The 17,796-nt window shown below is 54.3% G+C and overlaps 1 protein-coding gene across 1 annotated transcript in view; it reads left to right on the top strand.

The window, feature by feature from the left end:
- Positions 1 to 12,285, top strand: part of LOC150020540 (biotin--protein ligase-like) — a 68,572-nt gene extending 56,287 nt beyond the window's left edge. Inside the window, exons 6-10 of the mRNA XM_090270960.1 lie at positions 2,576 to 2,643; positions 4,027 to 4,187; positions 8,179 to 8,293; positions 10,435 to 10,648; positions 12,046 to 12,285. Of these exons, the coding sequence (XP_090127086.1) occupies positions 2,576 to 2,643; positions 4,027 to 4,187; positions 8,179 to 8,293; positions 10,435 to 10,648; positions 12,046 to 12,217 (730 nt within the window). The 3' untranslated portion in view covers positions 12,218 to 12,285. The remainder of the gene's footprint in view (positions 1 to 2,575; positions 2,644 to 4,026; positions 4,188 to 8,178; positions 8,294 to 10,434; positions 10,649 to 12,045) is intronic.
- The last annotated feature ends 5,511 nt before the right edge of the window (positions 12,286 to 17,796 follow it).

Below are 17,796 nucleotides of genomic sequence, written 5' to 3'. Positions count from 1 at the left end.
TTTTGTCACATCTCACTCCCTCTCTTCCCTGTGAGTCTTGCAGAGTTGGGATAAAAGTGTGCGGTTTTTGGGTCCTGCTCGTTTGATTTAACACCCCCATTGCAGGCATTTCTTCCCTGTTGCCACGGAGTCTCCATAAGTATGATTTTTAATGACGACAAAGGACTCCATTGACTTCACTACCGGAATTAACACCACCGTCCCCGTACGGAACACTTAGGCTACCTCCAGGTGTTTACTCCTACAGCGCTGTGGTGAATGTGGACTGCTTCCGTAGGTTCAAGTCCCCAGGCGGACTGACTGGGTCTGAGTTTACGTTGTTCATCCCTCAGAATTTTCACTTAATTCCTACTGGCCTGTCTTCTAGGTCAGCCTTAATGAGTGAAACTTGATTCCAACAACCACGTGAAATTCAGAGTGTTCCCATGGGCAGAGCACCCAGGAGCGGCTGTGGTGCCGTCAGGAACGGGAGGGGCCGGGACACTGTCCCCTCTGCAGAGGGACTGTGTCGGGTCTGCGGACGTCTCAGGCAGGAACGACGCTTTCCGTGCGTGCCCGGCTGGTCCTACAGTGGATGCGCTCGGCTGCCGCGCACGGAACCCTTTTACTCCACTGCCTTGGCCGACGAGGAAAGAAAATACACGGAGGCAGGGGGGTATCGTGTTCCCCCCGCCTCCTTTTCCTTTTCCTTTTTTCTTCCGTGAGAATATCCTCAAGTCCGGATGGAGGGCCTTTATGGTGCCTCCTCGCTGCCGACGCGAGCCCCGGCGACTCCCCTGGGAGCCGCACTGTGGGCGAAGCGCACAAGCGCTTCTTTGTTGCCCCGGGGCTATCTCAGATGCCCACATAAATCTGGCGGCCTGCAGTTGTCTCCGGGCAGCCTTGCCCTTCCCCGCCCGTCTGCCTCCTCGCGGTTTCATGTTGGCCTTCAGCGGCACAGACCCTGTCTTCCCTGTTAACTGCTGCCAACCCTCCAGCAGTTCCGCGCGTGGGTCCCCTCAATCACTTCTCTTTGTTCTAGAAGTCGGGGCTGGGTTTCTGATTATTCCCCGCCCCAGCTCCCCCCCCCTCCCCCCGTTCTGCTGTCGCCGGGGCTGCCTGTGTGACGCACGTTCAGGACTGCCTGCCGCAGAGGGAGCCCCCGCTGTCTGCGCCCCGCTTCTGCAGGCGTGCGTGAGCCCCTCCCCGGGAGCCCACGGCCTCGCCCAGGTGACGGGCTGCGGGACCTCCCGGCACGGAAGAAGCTTGCTTCCTAGGCCTCTCTGACGGCGGCGCAACTCGAGAGGAGGACGCTTCTTGTCTCGGCCGGTCCATCTCAGTGGGTCCCTCGTGGTGCCCGAGAAAAGCACCTGCGGAGCCGTGTTTCATGGGCGACGGAAGCGGGCTGGCCTGCGGGCACGGGCGGCCTGCCCGCTGGGAGTGCCCCCTGCCCAATGAGCCAGCTCGTCTTAGCAAGAGAGGGGGTCTCCGGGGACCCCCTCCTCGGGGCCCGCACACACCCATACGCAGCTCTGTGAGTCAGGGCACACAGAGACGCTGTGTGGCTTTTCTCTGCTTTTAAGTGTTTTTCTGCTCTTGCCATGTGTGAAGTCCCACCCGTCCCTTGAGCCCAGAAGGGAGGACGAAGGGCTACTCAGAGTGTGGACTTCCTTGAGAGCCCTTCCTCCTTGGCACGGGGGTGCTGGGGAAGGCTGGAGGCTATAACGGGGACCCCAGCTCTCCCTCATTGGCGCCCTTGCCTCTCCCTGCCCCCCGAAGTATTTCAGAGAGGCCCCAGCAGTGGCCCTGACGGTGGGAAAACGTGGTTTTTGCTGTTTGCTAAATCCTGCCGTGAACTCTGCCTGCTCGGCGTCCGGTCTGACGCTCCCAGGGGTGCAGAGGCAAAACCGTCCTCACACGGAGTTGACAGACGCAGAGCGTGGCTGGGAGGAAGTTCGCAGAGGGGGTTTTTTTTTTCCTTTCCTTTTCAGAAAACAAGTCGCCGCGGTCTCATGTGGTGGCGGTGCAAAGGCCTGTCCTTACCTATCCCCCGAAGGGAAGTTTGTATTCTCTTAAATGAAACCATTTTAAAAGCAGAACTCAAGCCTAAAGTGGTCCAAGGTTCTCCTGAGTTCTCAGAAGGTGTAGATTTATTTACTATAGTTAAAACATAATTAGTTCTCAGGGGACAGTGGATCTTTTAAACGGCTTTATTGCCACCATATTGGTTTTCTGAATAATCAGAAACTTCTGTTATGATTATGGTCTGGGGTTCGAACAGAAACACACCGTAAGTAGAAACAAATGTCAGGAATTGTTAGTTGTCACTCGAAGAAGGGACACCACATCAGAAAGAACCTGGTGGGGTATTCCAAAGAAATATAGTCTAACAACGTCTTAAATAAACTGGGTAGCAGCTCAGGCAAGTCCGCATGCCTCCCCCGCCTCCTCCTGCCCAGAGGCCGGGCGTGGGGTCCGGACCCTGGAGAGCCGGACACGCTCACACAGGAGTGTAAACAGTGCCCCCCACTTGGCGCTGAGGGATCTCCTGCCCGTGTCCCTGTTCCGGCTGACCGGCCTTTCCCACCGTTTGCAGGTGGACGTTTGAGACGCCGCAGGAAATGGGGTTCATAGCCATCGCCGCCCGCCAAACACAGGGCAAAGGTGAGTCCTCTTTGTTATCGCTCCTGCCTTGTCTGTTTTCTCAAACCTGACCCTCGCGGGCGGGTAGCCGTGGGTGGGGTGCGCTGATTCTCGCGCCCACTCCCGGTCGGGGGCGTTTGTTTCCACCCCCCGCTGCCCCCGCCCACCCCGCAGGGGGAGTGGAGGGAGCCCGTGGCGTACTGATCAGGGGACCGAGCCGTAGGAGAGTTAGAGCAGTCTCTGAAACCGAGATGTTCATTAACCCGTGACGTCCGCCCGGGGTGCCTTTAGCGTTCAGTTACCTACATCTTGTAAATTCTTCTTTCTGACACATTCTAGGCATGGCAGTCGTGCCTCATAACTGGGTTATGGGGACGTTTATTTTCCTCAGGGTTCCCTGTGCGGGGCTGTCTGTGTCACCGCTGCGTGTCACCTGGAGGGGCCTTTCCTGCCAGCCCCTGCCCGGACTGGCACTGGAATTTGCATGGAGTGAGAGCAGTGCCCGTTGACAAAGTGCCCCAGAGAGGCGGAGGGCTGCCCAGAGCTTCTGCCACCTGCTGACCCTCGGGGGCAAGAGCCCACATTCTCCCAGCGGCCGCCGTGCCAGGCTGAGCGCAGGCTCCGGGGTGGGTGGCCACGTGGGCGGCCCTCGGCCCCCGGCCCTCCCCACGCCCAGCGCGCCAGGCTGGCCCACAAGCACGTGTGACTGCCGGGCTCTGGCGCCTTCCTCAGACAGAGGAGTGGGGTACGGAACCCAGCTGTCTGCTGCTCTGCCTCCGACATTGCTTTGGAACGTAAAGAGAAAAAAACTGATTAGCTGTATCTCCTGTTTTGATTACTTTATTGTCCCAACTTCTGGGACAATAACAACTCAGAGAGTTAATATCAGGGATCACCTTTTAAGTTCAGCTTCCTTTTTTAAAGGAACTCTGAGCTATAATTCACAAGGCAGACAGTTCTCCCACGTAAAGCGTGCAGTTGTGTGCTTTTTCTATATTCACAGGGTTCTGTGGCCATCACTCCTGTAAGAGCCACTTCGAAAAGGGGGCTCCCAGGAGCTCCCCTGGACTAGTGTAGGTTCGGTCCGGTTTCCCGGCCTCCGTTTCGCCTGCATTACCATAGGGTGAGGATTAGTTTGAGGGATTTTCCAGCGCCGTGACCTTTGAATCACCAAAGCATAAAAGACACGCTCCCGGAGTATCAGCGGAGCTTCAGACTTTAGAAAGCTCCCCTGTTACCGGGTAACCCCCAGAACGTCCCCACGGCTTCCGTAGCCCAGGTTGATTCGGGGGGGGCGTGTCCTCAGCGTGCGGCCCTGAGTCCTCGGGTCCATCTCCTGGCACACGTGCCTCTGAGTCCGTTCCTGTGGCCAAGTGGCCGGTTTCTCGGGGGCTTGTCTTCCAGGGCGAGGAAGGAATGCGTGGCTGAGCCCCGTGGGATGCGCCCTCTCCACACTGCTGCTCCGCGTCCCGCTGAGGTCCCCGCTGGGGCAGCGCATCCCGTTCGTGCAGCACCTGATGTCTCTGGCTGTGGTGGAGGCGGTCCGGTCCCTCCCTGGGTACCAGGTACGTGCGCTCTGCTCCCCTCTGCGTCCCCGCTCCGCACGCAGGTGCCGCCGGGGTGTCCGCGGCACGCGTCTGTGTGACCGCCCCGTGCACAGCCTCGGCCGCTCCTCGCGAAGCGGGCACCAGCGTCCCTGGCGTTTTAAAAGCCCCATCGGGTTTTCTAGCTGCTTCAGGCTCGCCAGAGCGCGCTTCTCCCCCGGGACGCCCCCTCTGCCCTGTTGTCAGACAGCCTGGTAAGGGCGAGACTGTTTGTGATCGAAGCACATTGGACCAGATGGGGCTATTTGCGTTTCCTGGTGAAAAGGCTTATTTTATAGACCCCCAAATCCCCCCTCATTGCCCACGCTCACCACCAGAGCCTGTATTCGGCAGAGCTGTGCTTGACCCACCGTTGTTCACGTTCAGCGTGCGGGCTCGGCGGGGACGTGGCCCCCGGCTGCGGGGACGGAGGTGCCCGCCTTCCCGTCACGTCGGATGCGTTCCTGCCGGTTACGGGGACGACAAGGAAAGGGGAGCAGTGGGCACAGGGCACAGTGACTGAGAAGCCTTTCCTCTGGCACCGGCCTCCACCTCCTGTGTCCCCCTTTTCATTTTCCCGGGAGGAATTGCACGTGGCTGCAAAGGGGGGCTGTGTCCCCGGCCTTCCTCCCCCCTTCAGCTCTTGTTTACGTTCAGGCTAAAACCACGCATCATCGTGTCAGCTCTGCGGCGAGAGGCTGAGCTCCTGCCCCCCGGGGACGCCTGTCGTCCGTGTCTCAGCAGAGAAGCAGGTCCCCTCCACGGTGCTGTGTCCTCGCAGTCACTGGGTAAGGGGCTCGGGCCCCCGCCAGGCCAGCAGCGTGCGCACTGACACTCGGCCTCTGTCCCCGGCACTCAGCATCCTTGCCGTCTGGTGGGCTTGGGCTCCTCCGACTGTCACGGAGCTCCGCGGGCCCCAAGCCGGACGCTGTGTCTGGAAGGAAGCAGTTGAGGAGACCAGTTCTGTCCTGGGCAGGAAAGGCTTTGTGGCCCTCGCGACAGGTTCACTAGTCTGAGGAAAAGCAGCAGGGTGCCGAGCCTGCATCTTTGCGGCTTTCTCACGGTGTTGATTGGGACCCGGTAGCCTCGCTTGTTAACTTAGGGAGCGATCTGTGTGTGCTGGCAGAGCGTGAGACGGTGCCAGGCGCCGGGCCCACAGCGCAGCCCACCCCCAGCAGCTCATAGTTGGTGGGGGGAGGGGCACCCAAGTCCATATCCTGCCTCCTCAGTCGGCCGGCTCACCTCTGTGACGTGCCTTCTGTTTGGATCATTTGCGTTTATTTTTGACCCAGACCCACCATTCGCTGGCTCAGTACAGCTACAGGAGGGTTGAAATCCGCCCAGGTCACTAAGTTGGCCTCTCCTGTGTCCTTCTCTAGGGCCCCAGTTTATGCCGAGCCCCGTCCCTGCCAGCACACAGACCGTGCCGCGTCTCCCAACAGGCGGCAGCATCACCGTCCTGCTCACCATTCCTTCCAGAACCCAGTCCCGCTGCTGCTGTTTGGTCTGTCCCCGAGGGCCCCCAGACTTCTGCAGCCCAGCCCCCCAGCCCCCCTTCTGCTCCCACTCTGGGCTGCCGAGTGACCTGGGGCCCAGCTCAAGGCCGTTCCCTGAGCCTCAGGCTGCACTGTCCCCTTGCGACAGCTGTGGCACTTCCGTTACCATGTCTCCATGGATCGCTCCCAAGAGGAGCTGTTTGTGCTCCTGGTCCGTCCCCTGCAAAGGAACCAGCTGTCTGCACACAGGGGTAGCGCTCAGGCCGGTGCTTCATGCATGAGGCCTGCCTGCCGCAGCCGTTCGAGCAGATGACCGAGGCCACAAAAAGCGAGCACGTGTGGCCCTTCTCTCCATCACGGAGTAAGTGTCATTGTCTGCCTGCGTGACAACCCAGAATTTTGTAAGCTGGGTCCTTAACTAAGTCGATCTGAACATGGGAAGTCACACAGGGGCCTGAGAGTGGGGTTGCAGAAGCGGGGCTGCTCTGTGCTTTGTGGGGGGCACACTGCACAGTAGCATGGGAGGCACGTCGGGGTAAACAAGGGAATTGCCAGGGTGGCCATGACCAGTCCCCACATGACGCATTTCCTACGCCAGCGCTTCTACGCCTGTTGCCATGGATGTGTGGCCCCACATCTGCTTGGGGTCGTCCTGTGCACTGTGGGGTGTGGAACCTCATGTCTGGCCTCTACCCAACGCGCGACACTAGGACTCCCTCAAGCTGTGACGATCAGAAGTGTCTCCCCGTATCGGCCTATGTCCCCTGGGGCAGAGGGCCTCCTGTCCCCCCCGCTGAGAACCCTATTCTAGACAGAAGAGAACTCGCAATCTCCTTATCTGTTATGGGGGCTGGTGAACACCCCTGGTTTTATTTATACTTCCCTCCTTTTGTGCTCCTGCGTTTCTTCTCTCAGCCTAGAACGTTCTGCCAGGGCAGGTGAGCTTGAACAGAACAGAACAGAAACGTGTTCTCAACGGTCAGAGTGAAAAGGAGGCCCGTTGGATGGAGAGAAAGGATTTCTTGGAAGCAACTGCTGTGTAGCACACTGGGTTGGCCAAAGAGTCCACACGGTTCTTTCCGTAAAATAAAAGACATTTTTCATTTCACCAATAACTTTATTGACTTGGATATTTCGAGTGTGTCGGCTGTCTCCCACATGGTAGGACATGGATTGTTCTCAATCAATGCCTCGATTTCATCGCTATCGAGCTCACCTGCTCTGCTCGACTGGCGCATCACCACCCAGTGAGGGATCTCCAGGACGAAATTTCTCAGACCACTTCTGACACATGTGATCAGTCACAGCACCTTCTCCATATGCTGCACAAATCGTTTTTTATGTTTCAGTTGCGTTTTTACCTCCCTTGAAATAATAAAGCCTAATATGCTGAAAATGTTGCTTATTTTTTCCATCTTCAGTATTAAAATGGCTACACAAACATTCACCAATTTTGATAAGTATTTGTTAAAATGCACGCTGACATGACAGCTGTCACAATACAATCTAACAAAGTTGTTTTGAATGAAGTTAAAGACAACGGAGCGCTGCTACAGCCGTCTTACAGAGAAGACCACGGCGACTCCGTGGCCACGCCAGCGGTAGGAGGCCCGCGGGCTTGCTGCCAGAGCCCTGGGTACGGAGCCCGGCTCTGCCGCGTCCTGGTGCTGTGGCCTTCGGAAGCGTTCGGTCCCTTTGTGCTTCAGTTTTCTGCTCTGTTTCACAGGGCGACACTAAAGCCAGCAGAGGGGATTGGTAGAGGGAACCCCTCAGTGCTGTGAAGGGGCTTGGTGCCGGGTCGACCCCCCAGGGCAGGAAGAGCCAGCCCCCGGGCCTGGGGATGCTGTCAGCTCCTCTGGTCTCCGTCCCCCTTGGACTGTTTCACTGGGACCGGGCACAGGCAGAGTTGCCCAGGGCACAGCCTCAGGACGAGGGCACTTCCCTCTCCGAGCTGATCGCTGGCATGCTTCAGGGCCATCTCTGATGACTCAGGGAAGCACGTTCCTCCCCAGTGCCCTCACAGCACCCTGCCTGAGCATGTCTATCCGCCTCCTGTGGCCTTGGCTGACGGAGGGCCAGCTGGAATGCGGCTCCTCGGACCCCAGGAGGATTACTTCCTCCCTGCCCCCTGCCCCCTGCACAGGATAGGTGCTCCATGGTGGTGCACCTGAGGCAATGAACTTAGTTCCCCCGACAGACATCTGCAGAGAGTGCTGCTGCTGAGGACGAACAGGGACGGGGGTGGGGAGCACGATGGGCTGAGGGCCAGAGAGCTCCTTTAGGATGCTCCCCTCAGCCCCAAGAGGTGCTTTAACACCAGATGTCCCACAGAAGGGACTGTCATTCTGAAAAAGCGGAGAGGGGGAGACCCTGTGTTCGAGAGTGTTCTGTTCATCTTCCTTTTAGCCGGGTGACCTCAGCCGGCGCCTTTGGGTCCTGTGATTGCTTACGTAATTAACATGCAGGTTTTCCTTTAGGACATCAACTTACGGCTGAAGTGGCCCAACGACATTTATTACAGTGACCTCATGAAGCTTGGTGGCATTCTGGTCAACTCAACGCTTATGGGCGACACCTTTCACATGCTTATTGGTAAGTCTTTAAAGCCTTCCCCCGGCATGTCTAGATTAGTAAAAATAGCAGTGTTTACATGTGGTGATGTTGGGGGAGTGAGTTAGCGGATGTGGTACTTTTCCTCTGAGTCTGTAGTCCCCGGGTGCAACGCGTGCAACGCAGGCAGGTGGGTCGCAAGTACTTCAGGGGGGTCGGCGCTCTGACCGTGAACCCCAGGTGGCGTCACGTCGCACACACTTTCCTACACCTTCCCACGCTCCTGCTGCTTGTTGAATTAGAAGACAAACCACACTGAGCTGTCCCCGCCCACCTGCTGGAACAGCCACTACCAGAAAGACAAGAAACCAGTGCTGGCGAGGACGTGGGGAAAAGGGGACCCTCGTGCACCGTGGGTGGGAATGCAGGCTGGTGCGGCCGCTGTGGGAAGCAGGATGGAGGTACCACGAATAATTAAATATGGAACCGCCATGGGACCCAGCAATTCCACTTCTGGGTGTTCATGCAAAGAAAATGAAAACACTAGCTCGATGAAAACATACGCACCCCCGTGTTCACTGCGGCATTGTTTACAGTGGGTCACCTGGGGATTAGGGGGCGGCTAACAGCCGGTGACAGGAGACACGTGCCCGGGTGTCAGAAGTGTCAGCTGAAGACCGCGGGGTTCATGCCTCCAGCCCTGCTACCCACCGGCAGCGCCATTCTGGGCACGCTCCTTCTTGCCCTCAGAGCTCCATTTCCCATCGTTACGTGACTCATTGGGCGAGATGCAGAGATTCTTATTCATTTATTTTTTTATAGATGCAGAGATTCTAAAGTAGGGGCCCCAAGAGCTGAGGAGGCCCAGGGGAGCCAGGGAGAGTGGTCAGCATGGGGAACACGCTACATTTCCCTGTGGGGAGAGTCCGTAGTTTTTAGTAGATCTTGACGGCCGTGGGAGGGGGCGAGGTGGGTGTCTGTGACCAGGACAGATCTGCAGTCCCCAGGAAGGACACAGCCTGCATCGACAGTAGTCAGTGTTGCTCTTCCCCCGGTCCTTTTTATTAGCTGGCTACTGAAATGAGCGAGTACAGGAGAGCACCTCCAGCACCGCGTACACTTAATTCCACGCCTCACGCGTCATCGGAGTTGCGCGTGTGCGCGGGGCTGAATGAATGAACCGACGAGCCCCTGCAGAGTCTGCCCTGCCCCCGGAGTTCCTTGTTTCCTCCGGGCGTAACTTACACTGCTTTGTATTTTAGTAGGCGGTACATTTTAGAAAAACATGCTGAGGCCTATCGGTGCTTCCCTTCACACCGGAAATAGACCAGAATGTGTACCGAGGAATACCGTTCTCGGGAACGTCACGGTTCTGTGTGAGGAGAGTTTGGGGGTTTCCTTCTCAGAGGCCCGAGCTCACGATAGTCTGGTTGCCTAGTTCTCACGATATTTCGTTGCTGATTGAAGACCCCTTTGAGGTTGATTCAGGGCCCTGCTGAAAACGTGGGTTCGGCTTCTCTGCAGACTAACCGCTCCTGGAGGAGGGGGGGTGTTGAGTAACCGCAGAGATAAGCCTGTTCAGGCCCCGCCACCGCTGGCACCCCCCTTTCCTGAAGCCTCGGTTCGGGCGTCTGTAAAGAGCCACTGATCAGGGGTTGGCCCCTTGCCAGCAGCGTAAGCCCAGCACCCAAGCCGTCCGAGGATAAAGTATTAAAAGATGTGCTCTAGGGCTGCACCGTGACAGCGTCTGAAACCTCTGAACCCAGAGCTGACTCCTTAAGGCCCGAAGAAAACCCTTTCTTTTCCCGCGTGTGTTCTGTTCCTCGCGGAGGAAAGGGAAGGAGAGCCTGTGGTGCTGAGTCACACAGCGCCGGGCACACCCCCGGGTGTCGTGGCAGAAGCAGCTCGGGGAGGCTCTGCCCCTTCTCGGCTTCTGTTGGGCCGCCTCCGGAGCGGCCTGCTTTTCCCCGCATCCCTGGCAGTGAGGTCGGGGTGGTCCTGGCTGGGCCGGGAGGGTGGCGAGGCGGGTGGGCTCAAACATACGTGTCATTCTCGAAGCGGCAGGGGCAGCGAGACACAGAATGGGCACGGGGACGCAGGGGGCTGGCTAGTACCCTTTCCGGGGGGTGAGGGAACGAGCAGAGCCGCTCACATGTGCCGGCTGTGTGTCCGTCTTGGCCCAGGCTGCGGACTGAACGTGACCAACAGCAACCCTACCATCTGCATCAACGACCTCATCGCGGAACACAACAAGGAGCACGGGGCGGCCCTGGCGCCCCTGAGGGCCGACCGCCTCATCGCCAGAGCTGTGACCGTGCTGGAGGAGCTGGTCGGCAGGTTTCAGGCCGAGGGGCCCCAGGCCGTCCTTCCCCTGTACTACAAGTACTGGGTACACAGGTCAGTGCTGGCCCGCCCGCATGCTCTTAAAACCCCCGTCAGTCCTCAGCTCGGCGTCTGATGAGAAGCTCCGCGCCGGCCCAGGTGACGCTTCTTTGCCTTTCTGATGGACACTCGGTGGGCACCGCCTTGGGCAGGTCAGCCCCGCCCGGCCGCCCGTCACAGGGCCAGCTGGTCTCTCGTGCCTCCTGGTGGGGCGCAGCAGGCAGGACCCCGTCACCGGAGGGGTTTCCTGCCAGCACGTGTAAGCTGATTCTAGCTGTGAGGACACAGACTACATTGTAGAATATTCTGGGTGACACTGGTTTTCCCAGTGGGACCCCCCAGGTGGCGGCAGCAGCCGTACCTGGGAACTCGTTGGGAACGCAGACTCCTGAGTCCCGCCTGCACCGGCTGAGTCAGGAACCCCGGGCCAGGCCCAGCTCTGTGCTGCAACGAACGCTCCGGGGTGCTCCCGCACCCGCAAGTGTGAGAGGCGCCCCTGTGTACAGCAGCGGGCCTTGCCCCTCCGGAAGTGCCGGTGTGCTAAACAAGGAGGTGGGAGCTTTTGGAGATGAAAGAGGCGTGACGGCCAGATGCAGCATGTGACTCACAGTTATGTCCTGGATGAGAGGGAACAGCCACAAAGAATATGAAAGGGGTGGTGGGGGATTTGCCCTGTGTCTTAGGTAATGTCAGTGCGTCAGGGCTGGGTTCTTTAAGGGGACGGTGGTATCATGGCTTTGCAGGAGACGGTTCTTATTCTTAGGAGGTACAGGATGGAAGACTGAAGTGTGAAGTGTCACGATGCCTACAACTTACAAAGTGTGTGTGTGTGTGTGTGTGTGTGTGTGTGTGTGATCAGTTATGTGTGAATTGAAGTAAAGGGAGAATATGAGGTCCCTTGTACTGTTTTTCAACTTTTCTATAGATTTGAAATTCTTCAAAATGAAAATGTTGGAGGGAGGAAATTCTGTACTTTTAAACTGTTAACAAGGATGTAACTCACTAGGTACATTTGGGAAATATTCAAAAGAAGGAGAAGGGGAAGGAGCTGACTTGTAGCCGATGCTACCCAACTTTGTTTCATAAGATGGAACTTCAGCTCCGCTTCTTTCCCCCCAGTCTCAGCCCGAACACCTGAAGTGCTGCAATGCTTCTGCAGGTGCCGGGGGGCGGGGGGGGTGCCCAGTGCCAGCCGGGACGGCCGGGCTTTAGGAGAAGCAGGTCCTACCTCGCTGTGGGACTGGCCATCCCCCTGGTTATTCAGGTCGTCATCCAGACAGTTCGCTCGGACCGTGGGAGTCACAGCTCAGACTGGACGCCCCTGAGCTGACCCGGCCGCAGCCGCATCCCTTCCCGTCCCGCACTGTCCCACGCAGCTGCACTGCATGCCTGTCCCTGTGCTTCGTTTTCAGCGCCCAGCAAGTCCGCCTGGGAAGCGCCGAGGGGCCGCAGGTGTGGATCGTCGGCCTGGACGATTCCGGGTTCCTCCAGGTTCATCGGGAGGATGGTCAGGTGGTGACTGTGCATCCGGACGGCAACTCCTTCGACATGCTCAGAAACCTCATCGTCCCCAAAGCGCGGTAGTGCCCGCGCGGGAAGACGGCCTGGGGCCGGGTGCTCAGCGTGGGCCTGGCGCTGGGGCAGCGGGACAGGATTGCAGCCGTCGTGACTCAGGACTGGCCCATGGGCACGACGCTGCAGCCAGCATTCCAGTCCGTTCCTCGCCCGTGGATTTGAAAACTAATTTAGAGGTGTAGGCGCATTTTGTCTCCCCCCACTTAGCCTGATTGTTCTTTAATTTTCTGCTGTTGGTTGTCATTGCGTTTGGTGTCAGAAGGTGGTCTGGGTGGGGGGGTTCGCAAGTGGAAAAGACTTCGTTCAGGTAAAGCCCTACAATAGGTGTGACATTTTTCTCCCCTCTTGGGCTTGGATGTGTGTTGATTGCTCCCCCCCCCCGCCCCCCCGGACTTTCTTTTTATGCGGAAACCACAGGGGAATAACAGAAACGCTGCCTTGGAGGAGACCTTTACCCCTGACTATTAAACAGCAAATCAAAGGAAGCCTGAGGCTGTGCAGGGGTGCGGTGGTGGTGGTGGTGGTGGGGGTGTGGCCGCTGTTTACAGGCACCAGGGAGGCCTTTCCTACGGGAACAGACTTCGGCACTTCGTCCTCGTCTTGTTTTTGCGTTAATGAAGAAAAGAGAAGCGCAGCTTTGGAGGGTTCCTCTTGGCCTGGCGGTTTGTGGCCCAGTTACAATGGCTGACGGCTACAGAGGGTCGCCCCGCTGGGGCCGTTGCAATGACCTCGCAGAAGAAATCGGTGAATGACTCTGACATTCATTTATGAGCTCTCCTTTCACGCATTTAATTTTACTGCATATTCTGAAGTGATAGGATCGAGTTCCAGATCCTTAATGGGTGGATTCGGCGTTGCTGGGACGTCGGTGGATGGCTGGGCACTCACAGCTGGAGGCAAGGGCATGTGTGCTCGCTCCCCACACGCAGGGGCGGGTTTGGAGCTTTTAAGCCGGTTCAGGCGGGCCTTGAACCGGGGAGTGTCCCTGGGAGGCTGGCGCGCCCAGAAGACAGGAGCACAGGGCGTTGCACTTACGAGCCATCATTTTGTGCCCCCTGCTTCTGACATCAACCAGAAAGAAAATGCTATTGCTCTGGAATACCGTAATTTAAGAGAGAGAGAGAGAACTCTTTAAAAGATCTTCAAACTCTTGATATTCTAAAAGTCTCCACCAAAGAACAAAAGAAAGGAAATCTTTTGATATATATTTGCTGTTTCCAGATGTAGTCCATGCTTTTTCCATGTAACTCCTATCTTGTTGAACTTGGGAATCATACACGTTACTTTTCAGTCTTAAAAGGCCAATTTTTGCCCATTTTTCTCCCTTCCTGCCAGTCCCAACTGAAATGAGTGGAAAGAAAACTTGATGGCGCTCTCAGCTTTGAACAAAGTTGCCTTATTGTGCGAGCAGCCCCATCTTTACCCAGTGCTTAGCCAGTCGGGCTAATTCCAGAGACTTGTGGTTTCCAGTAGAAAATCAGCCTATCTTCAGCCAGGCATATAGCCCCATAGGAAGAGGGGAAAAAAGAACATGTAATTAAGTACACCAACCCAATATGTGTTGTTGTTTTTTTTTTTTGAAACTTAACTTTCTAAAAAGAATTTCAAAAGTAATTTTTGTAACTAAGGCTTCCATTAGAATTATTACCCTCTGCCTGCCCCCAGAGGATCCCTCTCTCTTAAATGCCCAAGTCTTCTTTTAGAGTGAGTCACAAATTTAAATAAAAATCCGCTCCACCCCGAAATTACAAAACGGACTCACCCTTGAGAGGGCATCTGCAAAACATCATCAAGAAGAAAGGTCTCGGGCGCATGTTGCAAGATCCATCTCTCCCACTGTAACCCAAGGCAAGCCATCTCTCAGAGCTGCCGTCACTGCCTCGTGTGTTTCTTCAGGGGGTTGTTTAATGAAAAACATGCTATGTTTTGTTTTAAGCTGAAGTCCCGTTCTAGACAGTCCTGCTTGGGGAGAAACTGTTATCATTTAATTTCCTTTCTGTAAATTAAAACTAATGAAGTGTGGCCACGTCAAAGCAGATAGAGCTGTTGTGGGCCCCGCGCTCTGCCTCTCTGCTTGTCAGCCCTCTCTTGTGACGACATCCGCGTGTCTTAAGGGAGACAAAGTGGGCTTGAGGCGGCTGCTGTGTTTTCCATGAACCCGATTCTGCCTCAGATGAACCAAAGACTTGAAATTCTGCTTCGTGTAGAGCCGTGAAATAAGGGCCTTTCGCTCCGAGCTGTCAGCATCGGGGAGTCCACCCCCTGTACACGCTCATTGATCTGGAGTGATTACGCACTTAAGAGTATTGCTACAAGGACCTTTGAAAGTCTCAACAGAAACTGCACGGTCTTCATAATTTAAACCACAACTGAACTCAGGATTGGTGTGTGCTTATAGGACACAGAATCGCCCCCCAGTTTTGAGGCTGTGCCTTGGGCATCTAACTGGTTATGTAAAAGGCAGGGCATCTCCTCTGAGCTGAAAGCAGATTTCAGGAAACTCCTGGGAAAGTGCCCCTAAAATGGGACAAAGCGGTAGCTGGGCTTCCTGTGGCCCCTGGGGAGCAGTGAGTGAATGGGAAGTCTCAGACCCTGCAGAATTTCGGGAACTGGCCCTGGGCAGATCCAGCCTGCATTCCTGGGGCACGGGCAGCCTGGAGGGTTTGCCTCCAGTGTAGAACAGTGGGGTTTGCTGCTCCGGCACACTCACTTGGGATGGGACGGCCGAGGGGGAGGTAGGTGCACAGGCCCAGGTTGGGTAGTATGCCCCGCCCCCCACAAACACCCAGAAGTCAGAACTGGGAGAGAAGCCAGCCTCACGCAACGGATTTGGAATGCTAAAGGAGACGTAGGCTTACATTCTGTAGACCTGTTTGCTGCTAACAGGCAGAAAATGGAGAACCTTTATTTGTGGGTCATTACTATGCATATTTGAAATAAAGTGGCAACCTTTGCATTTTTAACTTCTCAAAGAATTATGTCTGAAAAGCAATTGCTTTAAGCCAATGCCTATAAAAAGCAAGTCTACCAAAATAAACTTTAAGACTTTCTATACAGTTTGGGCTCATTGTTATTTTTCCCACAAGTTTCAATTTAAAAAATAGGCAACTACTTTTGGTTACAGTATTTTTATTCATATTTAAACATTTTTACAAAATAAATAGTTTTACAAGGTAAGGAATATGTATGTATTTCTAAGTATTAAGGAGCCGGTGTTTTGGTTTTTTTTTTGTGTTTTTGACAAACGTATTATGAGTCATACAAAAAAGAAATTTTTTTTATTCCAAAGAGTGAGTTAGCAAAACCCAAAAGTAAAAAAACAAAAAAATGTTTGCGGTGAAAAATAAATTTAATATAACAACATAATGTTTTTCAATTTAAAACTAATTTTAATGTAACAAATTAAGGAACTGCTTTTATTCTTATATTTTCTTATTGCAAAGCTGCTTGATTTTTGTCTTGACAGTATTCAGATTTTAACCTTATATATCATACTTAAGTGTAGGAACAGCTTGAATAATGCATTTTTCAATCAAGGGCTGTGATTCACTAACAATTTTAAACTGCTGTAACTTTCTGGCGTTCATTTGAAAATTTTTTATTCCACCTCACCTGTGGCAGCCCCCAGTCTACCTTAATTGTCTCCCAGTTATAATGAATTCCAAGTTCAGACAGACTTTATACAGGAGCCACCGACCATATGAACCCCTCCCACCTTGGGGTCCAAGGGAGGAAGACGTGGCCCGTCTGACTCTGAAAGGAGGCCGGGGTGGGGGTGGTGGGGGCAGGTGCTGCGTGTTGAAGCAGAAAATACAGGCTCCTGCGGATCTCAGGGCAGCCCTGCCTCACACCCTGTTCACTTCTCTGCAAAGGTATGAACGGAATGGCTTTTCTCGAAAGGACTTCCATGAACATAAAGGAATTCCTTTCCCTGGGAGGCCCCGCCAGTCTTGAACTGGGCTTATTTCTCAAATTTATTCGATCTGGCATTTTTGTTAACATGTTAGGGCACACAACAATTTTTTTCTTTTGCTTTTTTTTTTCAATGAGAGGCATATTTATTAAAATGCTTCCGCTTGCCCTGCCAGGCCCGTACAGAAGTCAAAAAGCAATATTCCCCAGCTTAAATGTGCAGACTCTTCAAGATGGAGGTAACAATATTAGGTTGCCATAGTAACTGCTGTTAACTTTGCACTGAGCTGCCGACCACCTCAAAGCCAGCTTGCCTAGGAATCTTACCTTATGTCCTAGGCTGCGAAAACCATGATGTTTGTTTAGACAGGAAGTCTTCTAGCACACTTTTCATTTTTCAAGTGCGTACACACACTTTGTTAAGCCTGTTTATGTTACCGCTTGTAAATCTTTTAACAATCTTCTCTCTTCACAGTAACCTTTGATCTTAAACTGCTCCGAAAGCCTTTCTGATTTGTGTTTAGTAAATACGGCCCCCAATCATTCGTAACAAGGTAGGCACAAAAGCATTTTGCTGTAATTTATTGAAAAAGATTCCCCCTGCTCATCACACCTGTACCTCCCGGGAATCATGGTTCAACTATGAGACTCGTGAGCATAAAAGTAATCCCTCGGGCTTATTGTATGTGCACACACCCACACATGGCTGCTAACGAGGTGTAGCTAAGTGCAGTCAGAGGTGAAGGGTCCATTCGTATGACCCAGCCCCCTGGCTGCACAACAGGAGCTCCTAAATTTGCAAATTTTATCTCGTTACCGTAAGGCAACTGACACCCGGCTAGGGACGGAGGCAGGTCCTCGCAGATCGTCACGTTTCTGCAAACAGTCCAGGAAGGTGCACTCTGACTGTAGAACCATGAGTTAAAGGCATGTGAAAAACCTTTCCGCTCAGCAAGGTGGCGTCACCTAAAAATAAACCCTTTTTGAAGAATCAGCAAGGTGGAGTGTTTATGGTGTGGAGGAAATGGAAAGCTGGTGGATCCAGGCATCGATCCACTTCAGAGCCACGATACGACTTTTAAATGGTCAAATCTTGAAGTAAAAACATAAAAATAAAACAAAAATGTGTAAAACGCTGCTGGTGCTTTATAAAAGATTTCTGTTTCCCTGTTACACACGGCACGTTCGCGTGGCGTTCTGCTGAAGACCACGTGGACGCCATTTTCATGACGTCGCTTTGAGCACGTTTTCTTCCACGCAGCGCAGGCTATTGACAATATTCCATATTATTGCACATGCAATTCAACCTTATTCGCACTACTTGGAGCAAACAGGGGCCCGGGGATTTGCAGGTCTGCATGGGCCAGAGGGATCTGGCCTCGTAATCAGACGACAGGAGTAGCCGATCGCATTGGGCACCTAAGTCATCCACATGCCCATCTCAGAAAATATCTGGCGCGCTCTCTATACTTCAGGCATTTGATGCTTACTGGGCATTCTGAAGGTGCTATTCTTGGTGGTATCAGGAGTTCGGGGGCGCTAGGAGGGAGGGAGGGCTTCTGAATGTACTGGAGACGCATGCTCGCCCCCGGGGTCTCAGCTCGTTGATTTCGTATTAAAGTTAAACTGAAACAACTTTTAATGAGGCTCACGCATGACTTTCAAAGACAGAAGTA

The sequence above is a fragment of the Furipterus horrens genome, unplaced genomic scaffold, assembly GCF_987537825.1.
Source record: "Furipterus horrens unplaced genomic scaffold, mFurHor1.1.pri manual_scaffold_1, whole genome shotgun sequence".
Taxonomy (NCBI): Eukaryota; Metazoa; Chordata; class Mammalia; order Chiroptera; family Furipteridae; genus Furipterus; species Furipterus horrens.
The sequence above is the reverse complement of the archived record's forward strand: the minus strand, read 5'-3'. Positions and strand labels throughout refer to the sequence as shown.